Consider the following 20,656-nt stretch of genomic DNA (forward strand, 5'->3'; position numbering starts at 1 on the left):
ACCTGAAACCTAAGTCACTCCGAGAGGAGTCGTCCAGAAAGCCAAGCAGATTCGATTATTGGTCAGTCCAAAGTAATCACATAAATTTTAGCCTATAATCACTGTCTGTGTAACGGCTGCTAAATGTGTTGTCTGACCAGCGGCTGAGAGAAAAACAGAGCCAGCGCAGAAAAAAATCCCACTCATCCAGCCTAATGAAGGATAGGTTGGTTATTACGAGTCATTACGGAGTGGCCGGGCAGAGACCACAGACATTCCTCCTGACAAAACACACTCACACTGTGGTTGTCAACTTTCAATTTTCCTGCTTTCTCTGCAGTTTTTGCTGTGCATATTTTTTCTGTAGACATTTAAGAGACATTTAACAGAAAACACTGATGCTTTATTCTCTTGTTGACTCTTTGTCTTTTTCCATATGTGCCCGTTTTTGATGTGTCTGCCTCTTTCTGTGCATCCTGTCTGTGTCTGTGTCTGTGTCTGTGTCTCTGTCTCTGTCTCTCTCTCTCTCACTGGTGGGTGGTCAGGGAAGGGTTAAGTGCTCTGCTCTATAAACTCTGCTTTAAGAGTCTGCTGGAAGCTACTGGTTCAGCCTTTAAATACAGTCATTTGACACATCCCAACAGGGGCTTGTAGCAGAGAGCAGCTGCTGACCCAAACTCAGGCTTTAAGGCGAGTTGGTGTGTCGGCATCACACTGCTTTGGACAGCATGAAGGCTCTCTTATTCACCTGTATGCTGGTGCCTTGGCTGGTAGCAGCCTCAGCCAGGGGGTCTGACCATGACTCACAGCTGATACCAGGATCTCTACCTGGCATGGAGTGGAACGGATACATCAGCGACCATTTGAAATCAAGGAGGGCTAGGGTAGGAACTCTATCAATTACATCATGCTTCTGTGCCAACTTACTGATTTGCTCCAGCTTTTAATGCATTTTTCTGCAAGTTGTCCAATGTCAGCAAGTAAAGTGTTTTGATCATTAGTTAGTTTTTGCCATTCAATTGCAGCATGACTTCAGAAGACAATCCTTACACTTGTGATTATCACTGTTACATAGTAATTCAATATGACTTGTTGAAATGATTAAGATTCATTTATGAAAACAAATACAAATATTAAATCCTGTGAACACAATTAAATTAAAACAACAAACCTGCTTATGCTGCAGTAAATATGAGCACAGAAACACACAGCCAGACATCTCGCCAGATCTCTCTTATAACAGAAATTTTCAAAGATTTGATAATTAAAGCAAATGAAAAAAAGGGATAAGGGGTAACATACAAGATAAGACTGTAGTAATCCCCAGGGGCGATTAGGTCATGCATAAAAGTTGGCAATATTCAAAATCAATAATCAGATTATTCTTAAATCTAATAATCCACTTCATGGTTTAATTTAATTGAATTTTCTCCAACTTGTGAACAACAGAAACTGTCAGCACTTGACTTCACTGTCCTCCTCAGAGATAATAATTCATTCAGCTCAGTCTCAGTCTCACACACACACACACACACACACACGCACGCACGCACGCACGCACACACGCACACACGCACACACGCACACACACACACACAGAGTCTAACTTAATCTTCCACCAGACAAACCAAACCCTGAAGCGACCACACTAGATCTTACCTAACCACACTAACCTCTTCAAGAAATATTTGAACAAACCAAAACCAAAGTCTGGTCTGGTTTGTCCTTTGGAAACACTTGCAGGAGGTGAAATATCCACAAACAACCCGAGGGATGAGGGGAAAGAAATAAGTGTGAGTGAATATAGCTCTGAAATGTAATTTCAGCTGTAATGAGTAAAAACTTCATTTGGGACCAGCTGTTTTTCATACGAACACTCTGTCAGTGCCAGAGCCTTCAGGGACAAGCCTCAAACCCTTTATCGCTGCTTCAATTAACCACAAGCTTCATTTAGGCTAAATTTTTAATCCACATTGTGGAAAATTCTGTTTCCTTCATTTGATTTGTTTGAGGCCCAGCCACTTAGTGCACAGACCCAGCAGCAGGGTCGGTATTTTGCTCAGGGACACTTTGGATACAGCAACTCCAGGAGACTGAACCCAGGCCCCAATGATGGAGGATAAATTAAACAACCATTAAACCAGCGGCGGTGTAGGATTCCAGCCTTCATTAACAGTTACTTTAATGTTAGCACATCAGCTAGATTGGTTGAATGTTTACATTCTTTTTGGCTGCAACCTTCCAGATATACCTTCAGATCCATGATTCATGAACGGCTCATTGGTGATCTATGTCACCCAGCCACCACAGTTCAAAGATCTGAATATGGCAGGAGCTTTCCACATACCCAAAACCCCTCAGGTTGAAGGATGAAAGTCATCAGAGCCTCCAAAGATCTAAAAGCTTCTGGGGTCAGGGGCTAAGAATGCACAAAACCTCGAAACCAAACCGATTCTCATCGGCTCCAATATGACATCATTACAGTATTACACAAGCTTCACTTTACAAAGCTGGTCATGGGTCACTGTGAGTACAGTAGACACTTCTAAAAAGATGTACTGAGCAGGTGTGGTTACATCCAAAACTGCTGAATATCAGGAAGAACAGTGTCTGACATCCAAGGAAGCAACTCAGGACAACAATGGGAATGAAAACTTCATTATCATGACATAAAAAAAGAACTAATTTCTTTAACACTGCAGCTCACCAACAACTACAGTCGTGCACACTGTGCAGCAGTTCAGGCTGTGGCCAGTTGTCAACCGGAAGCTGGCTGTGGACTATAATGTGGACTACTAAAGAACAATTTGGCAGCAAATACATCCTGCGGATCAATGTCAGATTGTTGATAATGAGGGCACTGAACAGAGTCTGTGTTCAGACTACTGTGCTGGCACAGTGGGGGCCAGATGCAGAGGCTCTGGCCAAAGCATTGCAGCAAAGACTTTGAACCTGACAAAACTTTTTCAGTGAACAACTTTTGCAGAAACATCATCTGTCAACGCATGGCATTTAACAATGACATAAATGCAAACACGCATTCTTGGTAGATGACTAAGGTGAACAGTGTTCACCTGGACATCGTGGAAAAAGTGGATAAAGTGATGACCGTCATGATGCCAACTTGGCAGAGCTGAAATGTGCTTCACATACAAACTGCAATTTAGTGTTTTGATGTTGAAAACTTATGCCTCTGTAACTGAACCTGGACTTTGTGAATCATATTTGATCTTCTCACCACCTATTTCAACAACACGCCCCCACCAACACAGACTTGGTTTTTTAAACATTGCGTTGTAGTTGTATTGTTTATGATCTGGATGCCCAATTAGTTTATTAGACACAACAGTCTAACATCATACATTCAGTTACCACGCTCACTATTTACAATTAATTTATTACCTACCTACCTACCTACCTACCTACCTACCTACCTACCTACCTACCTACCTACCTACCTACCTACCTACCTACCTACCTACAGCCTGACCAACTTGTTTAGTTGCACTGGATGAAGAACAATTTTGTACCTCCAAAGTAAAGGTACCTCTTTTATGCTAGAGTCAGCGAAGAGACTCATGGCTGAGCCGAGCACAATGCAGTACAGATATTTGTATGTTTTGTTTTGTTTTTCTACCCAAAATGTGGCACAGTGCAGTGTTAGTATATTTCCAAAACTGGTACCCTAATGCATGCAGTGTCAATGTTTTGCTGTGGTCAATGAGCTGGCCAGTGTTTGAACAAGCCTTGTTTTTCCTGCAGAGGGCGCTGCCTTTTGCTGATGAACCTGACAGCCCAATCTCAGAAGGAGACGCCTCTGGTAAGAGACAGATCTGTTCACTTCATGTCCACATGGTCATACACACTCAAATCAAATTTAAATTATAGGAGGAGTGTAAAACTGCTCACTGATTGTTTTGAGTTGCTTTGACTCAATCTGTTCATGGTTCGAAAGTCACACTCAGAGGAAAACTACACATTTTTTAAAAGTTAATGAGGGTTGTGTTGGGTCGAACTCAAGCATACAATACTGGCAAACAGCAGTTACATTAGTTCAGCTAGTTGTATATTAAGTGTGGTTCATAATGTCTATCTCACAATCCACGTTTCTAGGTTTTTGGGAACTCATGCCCATCAGAATAGTGTTGCTGACTTACGTGAAAACTTTGAAGTCTGAGGTTAACATCCTAGTTATAGTCAAGTCAAATGTATAGTGTGACCAAAGTTCTTTAAAAAGAGAACAACAATCAAATTAAATAAAAAATAAATAGGTAAATAACTGTAAGAAACTAAATTAAACCAATTGTAAAGCCTGACGGTGTGGGACTAACTGTTCCACAGTCTGGGAGAAGCAACGTAAAAAGCTTGGTTACTGTTGGACTTCAACTGGGAATGTGGAACAGCAAGGAGTAACTAAGAGCAAAGGATCTGAGCGGTCTGAAAGTAGAACAGGAACTGCGAAGCTAGGAAATGCAAGCTGAACACCAGTCCATGCAAGCCTTTAAAGACAAATACAAATCTAAAAAATTGTATCAATCCATGTTTCACTGGTAACCAGTGCAGAGAGGCTACTACAGGGGAAATCTCTTCTTTGTACCAGTTAGGAGTCTCACTGGCGCATTTTGAACTATCTACAGGTGAGCTAGGGATGACTGACAACATAAACAGAGTTACAGTCGTGAAGATGAAGAAGGTTGGAAGATGGCTGCTATTCATCATATATTTATTCTGTGCCATAAAAGTCTTTCAAACTACAAAGATAAAAAAATGTGGGTCTGACTGAACGGTTTGGTTCAGGTATTCTGTAGTGCAATATGAAAGAGGACAGATTAGAGCTGATGAGCCAACTAATCGATTATTCAATCAATGGGAAATTCATTGACAACTATTTTGACCATTAATTTATTATATTTTTCAAACTAAAACAACAAACAAGATATACAAGTAATTCTGAAGATGGCTTGACGTTTGTTTGATTCCTCTGTGTTGCAGACCTGCCAACCTGCCTGCTGTGTGTGTGTCTGACTGGTTCAGTGTACTGTGAGGAGGTCAGTCCAGACATGACCACTGTCCCCACCCTGCCTAAAGAGACAGCCTACCTGTATGCTCGCTTCAACAAGATCAAAAAGATCAGCACCAAAGACTTTGCTGATGTTGGTAAGACTGAAAACTGTCTCTAACACAACCTGTTGACTTCTTGGCCGAGTTTGTCTGGCCAGCTGTAACAGATTTAAAGCGGTGAATGTTTTGTCATGTGGCATGAGGCATTTGATAATTCTTGATTGAAAACCTTATGAAATTTTAGAAAATTTAGATTGTGCTTTATTATCTAGAGAATGCCCTTGTACCAAACCAACCAAATGCCCCTCGGGGACAAATAAACACCTTGAACTTGTGTTTACCAGACAGGAAGGGGATAATGAAAAGACACCATTGAGCTGCATTATGGAAAATGTGCGCTGAGATCTAACAAAAGAATTAAATATGATAAATACACCATAGATATAAGCTTTTGCTGACTGTTTAAATTTGAGTGACATCATAATTATCCAGCCCCATTGAGAAATATCAGTGTTCATATTTAATTTTTGCTGTTCAGACTCATTGCATGTGACACATTTGGGGTCGCAAAATTACAATGACACTGGTCTATGTGGTTTCATGTCATCAACTAAATTAACAACAAACTCAAATCTGATGTAACGTGAACATGGTGGCAACAACAGGAACAGAAAGTGAGATGTCCAGAATTGCTAAAATTGTCATTACAAATATATTTTTTCATTTATCAACAGTGACTCTGAAGAGGATCGACCTGACGGGGAACCTGATCTCAGAGATTGAAGATGGGGCGTTCTCTAAGCTAACTCTGCTGGAGGAATTGTCTCTGGCGGAGAACAGACTGGTCAAACTTCCTATGCTCCCTGCTAAACTCACATCCTTTAACGCCAACAACAACCTCCTTAAAACCAGGGGTGTCAAAGCTAATGCTTTCAAGGTACACGTCATTATGAAGCTCTTCTTTGCGCAAATACTATAGAACGTATACAACCTCAGCTGTCAGGTATGGAAGCTGCACACAGTCACTACACCTTGCTGTTGTTCAAATAGTTTCAGCTCCTAACTCCTGTTTGTCCATGGATTATGTATGCTAAACTAAGCACATCCTGACTCCAGCTCACTCAAAACAAAAAAGCAAAACATCAACAGATCCAGTACACCTTCACTTTCCACAAAATGAAAGGACAACTAACAAAAACTGAGCTGAAAATTTGTTTCCCCAACAGAAAATGACCAAGCTGGTAAACCTGTTCCTGGCAGATAACCAGCTGGAGGCTGTTCCACACATCCCTGACAGTGTTCGAATCTTACATCTACAGGTTTGTATCTTTGACTGACAAAATATACACAAATACATTTAATTCAGAAACAACTTACATCCCCTAACTGTTGTAAAAGTTGTCGTGTTCTAAATGTACTATTTAAAATAAATAACGTTCATTCATTCAACTTTTTGCTAAAACTTACAAAATGAGATTATAACCAATACTTCAGGAGCACTTTACAGTCCCATATCACGAAGATTTTGACTCTATGAGCTAAGATTTTATTTACTCTGGTACATTTTCAACATTGTTTCCATTTCCTCCAGAACAACAACATCACTGAGGTCAGCATCAACACCTTCTGCAGGTCCAATGACACCTACTACTTACGACCAAGTCTCAGTGAGGTCCGTTTGGACGGCAACCCAGTGGTGCTGTCTAAGTATCCAGACAGCTTCACCTGTATGAAGGTACTGCCTGTCGGACGGTACCGCTGAGGAGGCAGAAAATTTACTGTAGCCCCTTTGTTGCTAATGGAGCAGTTTTCCTACAACAGAGCACTGGGGGGAACCGTGAAGTTCTGGATTTTGGGGCGCTGGTCCCGTGGTGGGGGTAAAGTTGCCAATGTTTTTACTTCAGCAAACCTTCAAACAGCTTGTGACATTGTCAGGTTGAAATGAAACCACTCACTGGACTGAAGGTGTAGAATTGAAGGAATTTCTATTCTCTGGTCTTCCTCAGTTCTACCGACCAAAGGAGAGTACCAGACATTTAAACGTCTACAGGAAGTCACACATGAAAGAGCCTCACTCACATGAATTGGTGCAAAACCACCTGAGAAGGGTGTGAAGGCCTCAATATGATTCAAACCAAGTAGTTTGTCACACCATGTCCAAAATCAGTGTTTCTACTGGTAGTGAATATCCCTAATAAAAGGCAGGCTGAAAAGTCTGTGAGCTCCATTTCAGACAATCTCTCCTCAAAGGCATTTATGGTGATACACTCAGTTCACAAATAAAGTGATGGAAGAGTTTAATTTAATTTCAAAGCCTGCCTATTTTCACAAGTCCTCACCCCCGCCCAGTCACTGCGTAAAATGTGCATATTTATCAGAACAAAAATTGTTCAGCACAGCCTTCCATTCCACAATTGGAAAGCGGGCTTGAGATGTTGTTAATAAATTTGACAAGCACTTTGTTTGAAGCATACGAAAGCCTGGTCAAACGGACTGTAAGTGATAAATACCCTCAAAGATTTAGGCCACCCGTTCAGAAGACACAACAGACAAGGTGCCTTCTGAATGTCCCTTCTACAGGTGACATAACACCAGTAGAACTGATGTAACCCCACGAATGAGTGGAGAAGCGTCAACACCTCTACGAGGACAGTCCAATTTATCGTTTCATTTTGACCTGACGCTGTACTACCTAGATGACTTAAACTACACAAACCACACTGAACCAACAAACATGCAGTCACAAGCCAACAGGCTTGCTTATAACTTCCTGTACCAATTTGTTTGAAACACAATAGGCTGATGTTTTCACACTCTTGGTGGAATGAATCCTTAAAAAGAAGCATTTTGTTGCTATAAGTCACTGTAAGTAGGTAACAAAATAACAAAATATTACGGCAACCTTCAAGATATCCTTGCCGCTTTTGCCAAAGTTGACATCTTCCTAGAGTAAAATCTCTCACTTTGAGGTTTTACGTTCAAATTAACAAACTGTTTTAGGGTACTACAAGTAAACTATCCAGCAGGTGCTTCTAACTTACCCACACGTTTATCTAGCCTTGCAAAGTCAGATCACAGTTTTCATCTTTCTCATTGTGGGTCATCAGGAATTTCATTTGGACAGATTTCATTGCAAGAAGACATAACTGAAGTGCATTGTTTGATTATGTGTATTAATGCTGTTGCATGCTTCATTTTAAAATTTCCAGACTAAAAATGTAGAGAAAATGAGTTCGTGGGATTTAGGCTGTCTTTGAGGCCAACACATTGCAAAAATAATAAAAGTTTTGAAAATAGAAGTTTTGTCTGACGTACCATCACCTGTGACTGAAAATGTCAGTTTACAGAAACAGACACTGTTTTTAGATATTTTGGGGTAAAATATTTTCCAATCGAAGTACTGATGACATGTCATATTACTGTCTCGCTGAGTGTTCTCTCAGAAAATGACTAGAAATGAATACAACACTGTGGGTTTTTGCCTCTGCCTTTGAATTATTCCATTACAAAATACCTTTCCTAAAGGGCAAAGGCTTCTCCAACTGCAGGCTTTCTTAAGCATTTTGTGACTTAGCTTCACTTTGGTTTTTAATTTATAGACTTCAGTTGAAGTGAACTGGGGAACAATGTATCTATGAACTATAGTAATGTGAAAGTTACTCCTTTTTATTTTGTCTGCTTTTAAAATGTCTTGCTTGTGTCCCTAAATCTTTCCTTCCACCTTGGAAATTATTACTGATGTGAATAAGACAGTGGTGTACAGGAAGATGTGTGAGTGACATGGCTATGTTTTTAAGATATTTTAATAAAGTTAAAATTTTTTAATTAAAGTGTGTTTGGAATCATAGTTCAAATCTGCTTCACATGTAAAGGATAGTGTCAAATTTAATAATTAGCTGTAAATATAGATATTGGCTGAAAAAACCCCCCACAAGAACAATTATACTCTACACAGGGGTTTTAGCAGTGGTTTTTCAGTCACTATAAATGGCATTGGTTTAGATTTACAATTTCAGATTATAGTGTTGAAAGTGTTAAAATTACCAACTGATATCACCATCTTTAAGCCACACAGCTAGCACAACAAAATCGCTAACTGTATTACACCATTCCCCATGGCTGACTGGAGAGCATGTTTGTGTGTCTGTGTGCAGAGACATTTAAGAGAAATTTGTCCTCAATGGAGAAATGCCAATCGCTGATTGGCCACATGCTTGTAAATGTCTGCGGTTTTTAACTGCTACGTAGCCAACCATCATCTGCAGTCCTGTAGTCCAACAGTGACAGGCTGGTGGATGTTGCGGTCTACCAGCAGCAAAAATATTAAGATTCCTGGTCTGGACTGTGTGAGAATTATTTGTGTTTTATGTCTTTATTTGTTAATTCCTCTAAGTACACGTTGATGTCTGTGTTGCTAATGCATAGAAATACACATACAGGGCACTGCCCACATTACGGCATAACAGTTACAATGGGAATTACATTTTTCCATAATAACACTGAAGAAAATGCAACTAAAGCAAAATTAGAGTTTAGAGCACACAGGCAAGTATGGAAAATGTGGGTTAATCCTCCTTCAGTCCAGCCAACTTGGCAGAATGTTACATTCTCCAAGTAAACAGCAGAATAGGTTCCATATTGCTGCTGCAGCTAGATTTACAATTTGACATTTTACTGCTACGTCTTTAATAAAGTCCCACACTGACATTTACCATGCCTACGCTAATTCACACCCACTGCATTAATCTTCATTTCTGCACTCTTTCTTCAGCCTGAATCTAAGAAGTTTACAAACAATAACCCCGGTATCAAGTGGCCCTTTTTTGAAGATGTCATTTTCATGGTTGACATAGAGCTGACAAACATCATACAATGACTACAAAGTCTAATCTATTGTTATATACAGTATATTGCAGTCCTGTGGGTGAAGCAGTGGGTGGTAAAGGGTTGCTGAAGGAAAGCCAATGTAAGAATCCTGCTGTTGTTTTGAAACCTGAAGCCAGTGTCTTCTGGTCACAAAGAGAAACTCTGTCTTCTGGACTTACCCTCTGACCTCCACTGATGGACGAGAGTGAAACCCAGCAGGGGTCAAGAAGAGGTTAAAGATTAAATGCAACCTAAAGCTCCCATTTTAGGTCTATCTGGCCTCACACTGACTGACTCACGGACCATCTGGTCTCCCCACTGAAAGAATTCAGGATAGACTGATGCATCTAGTCCCCCACAAATGAGATGTCATTGAGCAACAATCAAAAACATACCCTGTTTCTAGACTCATACATAAACAATTAAAGAAAGGATGCGGTAATATCATTGGACCAAATGCTACCATGTCTCCAGAGTGGTGGTGTCAAACACATTGCACTGGAGGAAAGGACCAACCTGATCCAAATCCAGTCAGTCCTCCATATTCATTGCGAGGAACAGTATGTTGTGTGCCAAAAACACACAAATAGTTAAACACCATGGAGAGCAGGTGTGTGAGCGTGAGGGCTGCAGGTTTTAAGTTTTTTGTCCAGGTTTATCTTCACTTACCTGGAAGTGCTGGAAAGTTCGGCACCGGTCTTCACATCTGTCTGAGAAAGTCCTGAGTGTCCTGAACAACAGCAGAAGATCACTGCTCTCCTCCACACTGAAACGACATACAGCATTAAAACATTGTTAAGGGAATTTATTACTTATTTATTACTACATCAAAGTTGGTGATTTAAAACTGTGATCAGTAAGAGTGTGACAAAATATCACTAACAAAAAAAGTGACAATGAGCATCATTTAACCAAAAAATGGATAAAGTAAATGTGATAATTATGTCTCCCAATGGATAACAATTTCTGTTTGAATACAACACACGCCAGAGGGTGCTATTATGGGGTGACAGGAAAACACAGCTAAAATGTCTTAATGGAATTACGTAATGGTGACTTAAATTAGAACAGAAGCTTCTTTAAAGACGTCCAACAATCATAGCCTTGTTGTATCTCCAAACGCTCTGCCATTCACGCAAAAAACAAGCAGAGCAAACCCTGAACTACCCACACAAAACCTGTACAGGGTAGCTTAGAAAAAGGTGCGTCTGTAAGTACAGTATGCTGTACGTCACAAAGGCAAATCAGAAAGAAAAAAGAATACTGTTTTGGTCTGGTTCGCTCTATTCGAGTGAGCCCGGGACATTCTGTGAAAGGTTTTCCAGAGTTTTCCATGGGGACCCAGGGATAGACGGGAACCGGGTGAAGTTTCCAGACAACTGTTATTCCACACAGAGCTGATGGAAACATGGCAGCACCCTCTCATATAATGGAGCACTACTGAACAGACAGAGACAGAGAGAGAGACTGATCCCTGGTTTGATATTGTTGTACTGAATTGATATGGTCCTACCATTTCTGAATGATGCAGTTTGATTATATCAGTGCAGAACCAATTAAACCATTCCGGTTGTAAGAGCAAACCTTATCATGTACAAATCATGTCGTGATTCTAATACGATGAGTGGACTTGGAAAGTTTAAATGGCTCCAGTTCATCATCCCAAAGAAGCAATAAACTTTGTTTGCAGCAAATAGTGGAAAAAAGATCAAATTAAACAAGAACACTTTGACTAGAATTGGTGCAGCATTGTAGATGGTATCAAAAAATAAAATAAAATAAAATAAAACAAAATCAAAAAATAATGGTTGGAGTTGATACCAAGTCCAATAAACAGCATTTCACAAAGGTTGCCCTAACTCAACAACTCAAAACTCAGATTTTTTTTTAAGGGAGTCTGGGGCTGATTTGCTCCCACCTCAGATTACTCACGCACAGGTTTTGCTCTGGAGGACAGAGATCTGATCTCAACAAGGATAATGACAATAAAAAATACCAGGTGTAAACTCAAAGGCACGATTGCATCATTTATTATCCAGAAAATGCATCCAGATACAGTACCCATTTTAATACCAGGTGTAAATTGGGTGTCAGAGACCTCCATCTGCATCATTTCAAGTCAAGTCAGACACTTTAAGATAAAGAACACATACCAGAATCTAATGGGCTGATTTCCATAAAATGTAATAATGACACTGATATTCCTTAGAAGATGAATCCTTTGATTTTTATGAGCAATTGTCCTTCAACTAATTGAACGTTGCAGCTTACCCACAAAGAGGAATCATCACAGATTCAGTGCTGCACTGTCATCTTTACATGCATCCATAGTGTTAAGTGTTGCAATGTCTCTACAGTAACAACTGTTTTGAACCTCCCGTTTAGTTGCAGAACTGCCTGATAGCTCCTGCTGCTGCCCTGACCTCAGCGCAGTTTGGCTTCACACTATCAGCCTGGCTAAGACAAGGAAACACAAGCTGTACTGTAGACAGCCTGGATCAGTGTTTCTGCAATTGCAGGCTAAGAGTCAAAATTGTTCGTGTTTCAGGTGCCTTGGAACCCCGTATGACAAGAGCAGTGCTGTGTTTTAATGGCAAAGGTTCACAGGCAAGTTTCACATAACCCAGTCTGCCTCAATTCCTCTAAGCCTATCACACAACACACTGCACTGCATTTTCTACATCGCACTCACTTGTTGACTGTAGGGCTACAAAGGTTTTTAACTGTTCTGCTAATAAACAGTTTGAGAAAAGTGAGGCTTCGTTTACACAAAGCCATTTCATTCTGAGTCGATAATTATGTGTTAAAATGATGTGTCCATGCTCCTGCTCTCTGTGATCACCTGTAGTCTGTTAACACAGATGAATTCACCATTTAGTTGTTCTCATTTACATATTTTTCTGTTTCTGTTGTCAGACAATCGAAGAATATTAAATTTTCCAGAATCTAATGGGTCGACTCAAGTGTTGTGCGATACTGGCAGCGGACCACAGTGTCCACGGTGTTATATTAAATACTAACAATGTTAAAAACCCACTTCATGGAGACAGGAGAACAGATGTGGAAATGACGTGTCTGCTGAATAAAAATAACCAATAAAAATCACTGTGTCAGTGATTATCTTTAACAGGTCAGACAGCATGACTTAAAAAAGATTATCAGTCTGATTTGGACTATAAAACTATGAACTCAAACACACTATCTCTCTCTCACACACACACACACACACACACACACACACACACACACACACACACACACACACACACACACACACACACACACACACACACACACACACACACACACACACACACACACACACACACACACACACACACACACACACACACACACAAAATCAGACAGCAGCAGTGTGTCAGAATCATTATCTCCAGTGTTTTTCCATCCGTTTGTTTGCCAGTTTCTGCAGAATGGACCATACAATCCAGATGTGGTTTGGCCTCAGATATATAGAGCAAATCGGACTTCTGCTTTGTGGTGCTGATCCACAGTCAAAACAGACGCTTTCTGGCAGACTGTAGTTATCGAGACAGAAAATACACCTGAGCACTGAAACGCGACGCCGACAACCCATTTAGTTTATAAACACTACTGAGAGCACTTCCCTTGGATGTAACAGGAGTAAAGACCAAAGCAGGTGCTCCTGATGCTCAGGTGAAGACTAGAGTTCACCACAGCTTCAAGGCAAACTGCTTCGTCGCATGCTGAAAAATTATATATATAGCATATAACTATATAGAAGCTGTGTATAGTCAGCTCTGGTTTTTAAAACAATAACCAGAGGTGACTGCTGGACACTGCATGGTGGGAATTCACTTGTATGCTTGTGGCTGGATTTGAAAGTTTGGTTCAGTCAAATGCTCTGGTTCATCTCTAAAGGTGAGAGTGAATGGGCAAGACTCAAAGGTCTGCGTGGCTGTGGTTTGATCAGATTTGTCCGACATTGGCATCTCCATGAAGCATGAGTAAACATTCCCATAACTGTAGTAGTAGTAATAAGATTCAGATTGCTAAATGCTGATTAGTAGACAGAAATACATGACATCACCCTTTTCCAACTGAGCTCCACCCACTTCAAACCAGAAAAAAACACACATCCAGAAACTGGCTCTCAGGGCCTTTAAACCAAGTGAACTTTGACTCTGTGAAACAAATAAAACTTGACACTAACAAGTATGTGTGATGCTCATGGACTGAGTAAGACATGGACGTAGTCTCCCTGACATCACCCATAGGTTTCTGAAGAGCCGCTGTGACGCCCAGTGACAGCGGCTCTGCCAAAGTCCCGGCTAATCCAAAATTGGGCAAAGAAGTGGAGCTGAGATGGGCAAAATGAAGCCTATTTGATGAAATCTAGCAACAGGCTGTCACTAAAATCAGCCATGCCCATAATTATGCATATATTTATTTTGAAGCCTCCCACACAGTTGTGATGGACAGGAAATTATATATAGTGACCAAAACTGTTTTTTGGTATCAGGCTGTAAAGATATTTATTTCTACTGAAAGGTTAGACATTGTAACATGGGGATTGAATTGCTTTTGGAGCCAGCCTTATGTGGCCATTTGAAGAACTGCAGTTTCTGACAGTTCAATCCTCAGGGGCAGTGGAACATGAACAAACGCATCAGCATGGCTGGCTAGCTTCCTCCACTTTGTGTTAACAAAAATAATAACAGTACTTTATTGACGGGACACTGGGACATGTAATAGATCAGAGTGCATTACAGCTATTTTTATAAACAAATAAAGAAAAGCTGTGGCCTCACCAGACCACAGTGAAAGTAAACTGTTTTTCCAAGATGGGGAGCAGGTCAACTAAATTTCAAACATTACTTCACACCTGAAGTAATAAAAAAAATCTGATTAAATATGAAACAGATTCTGTGCTGAAATATAATTTGTAACCCACTGTCTTTGATCACAGTGAACATTTTCCCTGTAGTCTAAAGCACCTGGTAGGAGAGAAATAGTGACTAAAGGTCCAGACATTAAGGAATAAACCTCAACAGATCAGATTCAGCCCAGACAGTTTGAACAGTCACAGCAGGATAAAAACAGGTGTAACTAATATTAATGGTGGCTGTGCTCCATTTACAGGTAGGTGTGCCAGTAAGCCAGCACACCTAAATGGAATGCAGCCATGATGAATGTAATGAGTTACACCTGTGCTGGACAAGTCAAAATGTCTGCCGTGAGAAAGGCTTGTTGTTTGTGAGTAAAGGGCAGACGGAGTCAGAACAAGTGGATGTGTGAGTGAGGACGTTCAGCTGGTTGACAGCCGTTTGCACTTTGACATCTTCTTCTGCTTTCAGAAACACTTGAGCTGAATTAAAAAGACAGATGACAGGAATAATATCTAATCCTGACAGCGATAATATCCAGTATTAAATATGTAGAGCTGGACTGAGCATACAGTGTAAATAAAAGGACAAACTGACTGGCTGCCAGGTTTCAGTCCAAACACGCCGCTCATAATGTACCAATTAGTTTTCTAAAGTCAACTCCAATCTGATAGCAGATCACATATGACGCACTTCACTTTATGAGTTTATTTTAAAGACTCTTCCCCTGGTTGCTGACCCATGTGAGGACACACCATGTGGAAAAAGTATGCAGACACCTGAACATTATAGCCATATGTGACAGTTGAACATGTGATTCTAAAACCATGAGCATTAATCTGCTGCTGAAAGAGCCTCCACTCTTCAGGTTTCAGGCTGTCCACCAGATTTTGGGAACTGGCTGCAGGGATTTGCTCCCATTCAGCCACAAGAACAAGAAGTCCAACAGTGATGTAGGGTGATAAGGTCTGGCTCACATTAGGCTTTCAAGTTCATCCCAAATGTGTTGGATAGAGTTAAGATCAAGGCTCTGTGCAGACGAGGAAAGATTTTCCACACCAAACTGGGAAAACCATTTTCCTCTGGACCTGGTTTTGTGCACAGCAGTACATTAATGTCCATAAACTATTAGCCATATTGTGTCAATCTCATGTTTTATGAGATTAATTGGCTTGCTATTAATGGTTGACACGCACTATGGACGCGTTCTTTAAATTACTATTAAATAAATAAATAAAAATAATTTGTGCAGTCATACCTGCACCAGTTTCAGTGAATTCACAACAGAAGCCTTTTCCATTGACAAGTAAGCGTATTACTTGTTTTGGTGTAATCTCCATGTCAGATGTCAAAGTTCAGCTGACTCTGACATGCGAATTTCAATGTTTAGTCAACAGAAACAGTGTTTTCTTGATGCGTCTTGTTTGGAAGCAGAGGAATCATAAATCTAGTGATATGCCATCGGCCAGTCCAGTAAATATTACCCTAACAGACTGCAAACTGCAGCGGCACTGTCACAGACCTTTTAAACTCTGTGATTGCTCGCTTACTATTCATTACCTTCAGTGGACCCCTGACATCACATCAGAGAAATCTAGGAATCCATTGCCAAGAGGTTAATCACTCTGAAAAAGTTTGGTGTTGAGGAAAACGTTCATTCCAGATACATGTAAGACCTCACAACACTGAACGATCACTGGTGACGATGCAGCAGAATTCCATAGGGAGGAAGAGTAGGTAAGATTATTTTCAGACGATCCTAAAATCAATTTGCAATGTTTGTTCTTCTTCATTATTCTTTTAAAGATGTTTTGGGGGACGGATTGGACAAAGACAGTGAAAGGCAGACAGGAAACTGGAGGGGGGGGTACAACATGGAAGAACGGTTACCACCTGGAATCGAACCGGCAATGGCTGCAACAACACGGCATATGCTGTAACCACTCAGGTGCCAAAGCACTCCTGCAGTATTAGTTCTTACCCAGACAGGAAACTGCTGAAGCTCTGCAGGTCACTGTCGTCCATCACCACGTTCAGATCACTGATCATCCTCTTGGAGCCCTGACCCTCCTGCAGAACAAACACACCATCAATTTCTGAGTTAAAAAAAATATATATATGTATATACACACACACACACACACACATACATATATATATATATACATATACATATATATGCACACATAGTTGGGACAGGAGCAACTAAAGACTGGGAAAGTTGTGGAATGCTCCAAAAACACCTGTTTGTAACATTCCACAGGTAAACCTCCAAAGGCTCAGTCGTTCACAAGCAAGGATGGAGCGAGGTTCACCACTTTGTGAACACATGATTGTATAAAGGATATTATTACATTGGCTTGGGATCACTTTGGAAAATTGTTGTCAGTAAACATTGCAATGCATTCTGTTTTTATTTACGTTTTACACAGCGTCCCAAGTTTTTTGGAATCAGGGTTGTAAAAAGTAAGTATTAATCCAACTTTAATAAAGGCTAAGAAAAGAGTGCATGTTTACAAAATGACTGTTTCCAAATTACACAGCCAAATAATGAATGTGTTTATTAAAACAAGTTAAAGCTTCAGAAAAAAAAACCTATCATTTTAATGACACTTCATGAGCCAGGCAGGAGTGATTCAATGAAACCAGCTGTTCTGGGGGTTAGTTCAGTTAGAATGAAAACCAGAAGACTGTTGGACCTACATGAAGCTTTAGAGATCACAATAATACAGAATCTCCCTGTAATATAAATACAATTACTGTTGACTTTACATATACAGTATTGACTGATGTCGAGGGTCAACCATCACTGTGACAGTCCAAAAGGTGCCTGTAACAGGCCTGAAGGTAGGGCTGCGTAGTGAAGTTCAATACATTTTGGACCAAAATGTGTCTGTGTATCATGAACTGTCAAGTATTGAAAGTTGGCATCAAATGTGCTGCTTGTATTTAGACAAAAATTAACAAAACATTGTTCTGTAGAAAAACGTGTTTGCAGCTCTCAAAGTAAGGTATGGCTAAAATGGTCATTTTAGTATCATTACTGAAACCCGGGAATCATATCAGCACTAGAATTGTAAGATTTCAAAGGACACCCAGTTCCACCTGGAGGAAAGCTCTATCATATTTCTTGTGCATGAACTGCTTGTGTACCAGGACATGTAAAATGTCTAATTCAGACAGATCTCCAATAGGAACTTTCAATTAGAGTGATCATAACATACAAAAAATACAGCTTCTATTTTGAAGAGATTACATATAAACCTGAATCGTTATTGCTGCCAGTGACTTGACTAATACCGCCTGAAACTGTCCTTTCCACTGACGCAGTTTGGTCTGATGGATGTTTGGATGAGACTAAAGACCTAACAGTGATTTTTCCTCGTTGTCAAGTGTGTTGCATGTCTGACAGCCGTTTCTGAGGTCTGAAGAGCTGCTAAAATTTAAACTGTGCACACGATGTCTCATCAGTCATCTCAGTCAAGCACTAAACATGGCCCGTCACTGCCCTCTGCTGGCTGCACCCAACACCAGCACCTGTGTGGAGTCTGTGTGGAAGACCATAGTCCCTCAACAACAATGGAGAGAAACAGACTGAATTCACAAACGCTTTTACATAACTTGTGATGAGATCACCTACAGTATATATGGAAACTAGAAAAGACAACAGTTTCTGAAGACATTTCACTGATCTCACTTTTGCTGAAACATGGTGCTTCAATACATTCAGAAAGGCTAAAAGCTCCAATAAACCAACCCCACTTGTCAAATGGTTTGGTAAGGAGATGACAGAGGAAGTATCTTCAGCTTACTACAGGAACAGTGACCACAGAGGGGTTTGGAACAGAGACCCTCTGTCTCTTCAGCAGATCAATTAAACAATGAAACGACTCACCTTGACCTCTGAGAGCTGGAACTCCACCTGAAAGACCAGTTCAGAGCAGTGACCTGATACACAGAGCTGCTGGACCAGCTTACTGCCACCTAGTGCACACGCACACACACACACACACACACACACACACACACACACACATTACACTAGTGTAATTACATTAGTACATTACAAGAGATAGATTTAAAAGGTGCTCTGAGTTTTCTTGTAAAAAAAGACAAAGGTTAGGTTTAGATTCAGTAGGTTTTTCACCAAAACAGATTGTGTGTGTATAAATATTTCAAATCTTGTATTGTTTACAACCACGTTTACATGCTAGCAGCCTTCTTCTTCCCTGTCTTCACTGGCACATCACAATGTTTATTGGCATGTCACTGCTGCCAAATATCAATCAGTTGAATAGTGTGAAACCAGCAGGCTGTGCGAAGACTTGTGCATAATACAAATAAAACTCTTCAACACAAGCACTACTCAGGGTCAAAAACTCAAATTTGTTTCTGTTGTGTGGTCAAGATAATACTACACTGGTTATTTTCCTCATTCATCTACAAAATGACAGGACACAGAGAAGGTTGTGAATTCAGACGCCGCTGTACTCTTACTGCTTTGCAGAGTCTTTGTAGTGCAGCTGTCCAAACTGATGGCATTCATTCGTGTCTGCCACTTCAGATCCTCCTCCAGCTCCTCCACCTCTTCCTTCAGCTTGGACAGCACCTTCTCCTTCCCTCCTCCTTGTTTCCGTCCGCACACATATGACCTGAGGAGACAGACAACATGCTGTTCATTTACTGTCATGACAGTTCAGCGCCCCTGGTTACCATTTCCTACTTACCCACACACCTCTGCATCACCTGGGTGTATTTAAAAGTAAGTTTAAAAGGAAAAGCAGCTTTGATATGTACAGACAAATGTGGGAAAATGCTACATATTTAAAAGTGAATGAGAGTATGACAGGTTTTTAAAATAAATGTTGATTTTAAAATGAAACTCACATGGCATCCTGCATTTGTCCTTTGAGGTGGAACGTGATGTCCATGTTGTTGTCCTGCTGTTGACCCTGCAACACTGCCACTTCAGCCTGGAGACGCTCAATCTGAGCCTCGAGCACCCTCACCTCCTCAATGTTCTCCTCGCTCATCCTCTCCTCCATCCTGAAGGACAAACACCAACTGACTACTCCATGATAAAAAAAACATTTCTAAATTTCAACAAGTGAAGAGGGCAGCATAAAACACTGGTGCACAAACAACAAGCTAGTGAGACAACAGGTGAAAGGACACTGCCTGAGACTGTCAGAAAAGCAAATATTGAAATAACCTGAAGAAGAAATGCGAACGGAGCGAAACAGAGAGATTATGGGACCATTCAGCATTAAAATGGTTGTAATATTAGCCTGGTAAGCTTCTTAACAAAAAGACCGTTTTTCCATTGTGTTTTAGTGAGAATGCATCCCCCACCCCCAAACACGTCCCTGATAGTATAAATTATAAAGGAAATACACTGTCACACGGGTTCATTTGGGTTACGTTCATTCTATTCGCAGTAGTGAAATCTAGCTAGCTAAAATGACGACGATGACTTTAGCAAAAACATTGCAGTGGCTAAGTGAAGCTGTCGTGTCAAGTTAACTTACCGTATTCGTGCCCGTTATAATGTCGAAATATTTAAATAAAAGTCACTTTATAGCGATTAATCCACAGGTTAGAGAAGATTCGTTGACACGGAACAGTAAACCTTAACCTCACCTGACCGATTCTCGTTCACACTCACCCTGACAACCAAAACAGTTTGGAGCCTCGCGCCCTCTGGACTGTACCACTTTTCACGTGTCGGAGGGAGGGAGCGAGAAACTGTTTCTGTGAAAAAGGGTCAGACAGCGTACCTCTCTGACATACAAATATAAAAATGTTTATTGTTGTATATTTTAAAAGTACACCTAAGCACTTTCCCATCGCTAATAGGCACGGAACGAGAACTTTTCCGAGCT

General features: G+C 40.6%; 2 protein-coding genes across 4 annotated transcripts in view; one reads left to right on the plus strand and one right to left on the minus strand.

Annotated features, from left to right (window-relative positions):
• The window catches only part of cenpp (centromere protein P), an 89,939-nt gene extending 69,463 nt beyond the window's left edge, over positions 1-20,476 (minus strand). The window contains exons 1-6 of one of the 3 annotated variants that reach the window (XM_070958483.1): positions 20,303-20,476; positions 19,662-19,820; positions 19,266-19,426; positions 18,670-18,758; positions 16,756-16,844; positions 10,576-10,672 (exon numbers count right to left, since the gene is read on the minus strand). In XM_070958483.1, coding sequence (XP_070814584.1) covers positions 10,576-10,672; positions 16,756-16,844; positions 18,670-18,758; positions 19,266-19,426; positions 19,662-19,819 — 594 coding nt within the window. In that variant the 5' untranslated portion in view covers position 19,820; positions 20,303-20,476. Of the gene's footprint in view, positions 1-10,575; positions 10,673-16,755; positions 16,845-18,669; positions 18,759-19,265; positions 19,427-19,661; positions 19,843-20,302 lie in introns of all 3 variants that reach the window. The other 2 variants (XM_070958484.1, XM_070958485.1) reach the window with 2 other exon arrangements.
• ogna (osteoglycin, paralog a) lies at positions 615-7,306 on the plus strand. The gene is made up of 6 exons (XM_070959100.1): positions 615-863; positions 3,742-3,799; positions 4,972-5,136; positions 5,775-5,977; positions 6,267-6,359; positions 6,632-7,306. The coding sequence occupies exons 1-6, from the start codon at positions 708-710 to the stop codon at positions 6,800-6,802; spliced, it is 846 nt and encodes a 281-aa protein (XP_070815201.1). The 5' UTR covers positions 615-707; the 3' UTR covers positions 6,803-7,306.
• Positions 20,477-20,656: the final 180 nt, after the last annotated feature.

This window comes from Chaetodon trifascialis, chromosome 3 (assembly GCF_039877785.1).
Source record: "Chaetodon trifascialis isolate fChaTrf1 chromosome 3, fChaTrf1.hap1, whole genome shotgun sequence".
Classification (NCBI taxonomy): Eukaryota; Metazoa; Chordata; class Actinopteri; order Chaetodontiformes; family Chaetodontidae; genus Chaetodon; species Chaetodon trifascialis.

Bases quoted from the DNA above. Each gene is read 5' to 3' on its own strand.
- ogna (XM_070959100.1), top strand. From the start codon at position 708: ATGAAGGCTCTCTTATTCACCTGTATGCTGGTGCCTTGGCTGGTAGCA. The intron at 864-3,741 runs GTAGGAACTCTA...TTTTTCCTGCAG, and splicing joins TGAAATCAAGGAGGGCTAGG to AGGGCGCTGCCTTTTGCTGA. The intron at 3,800-4,971 runs GTAAGAGACAGA...TCTGTGTTGCAG, and splicing joins CTCAGAAGGAGACGCCTCTG to ACCTGCCAACCTGCCTGCTG.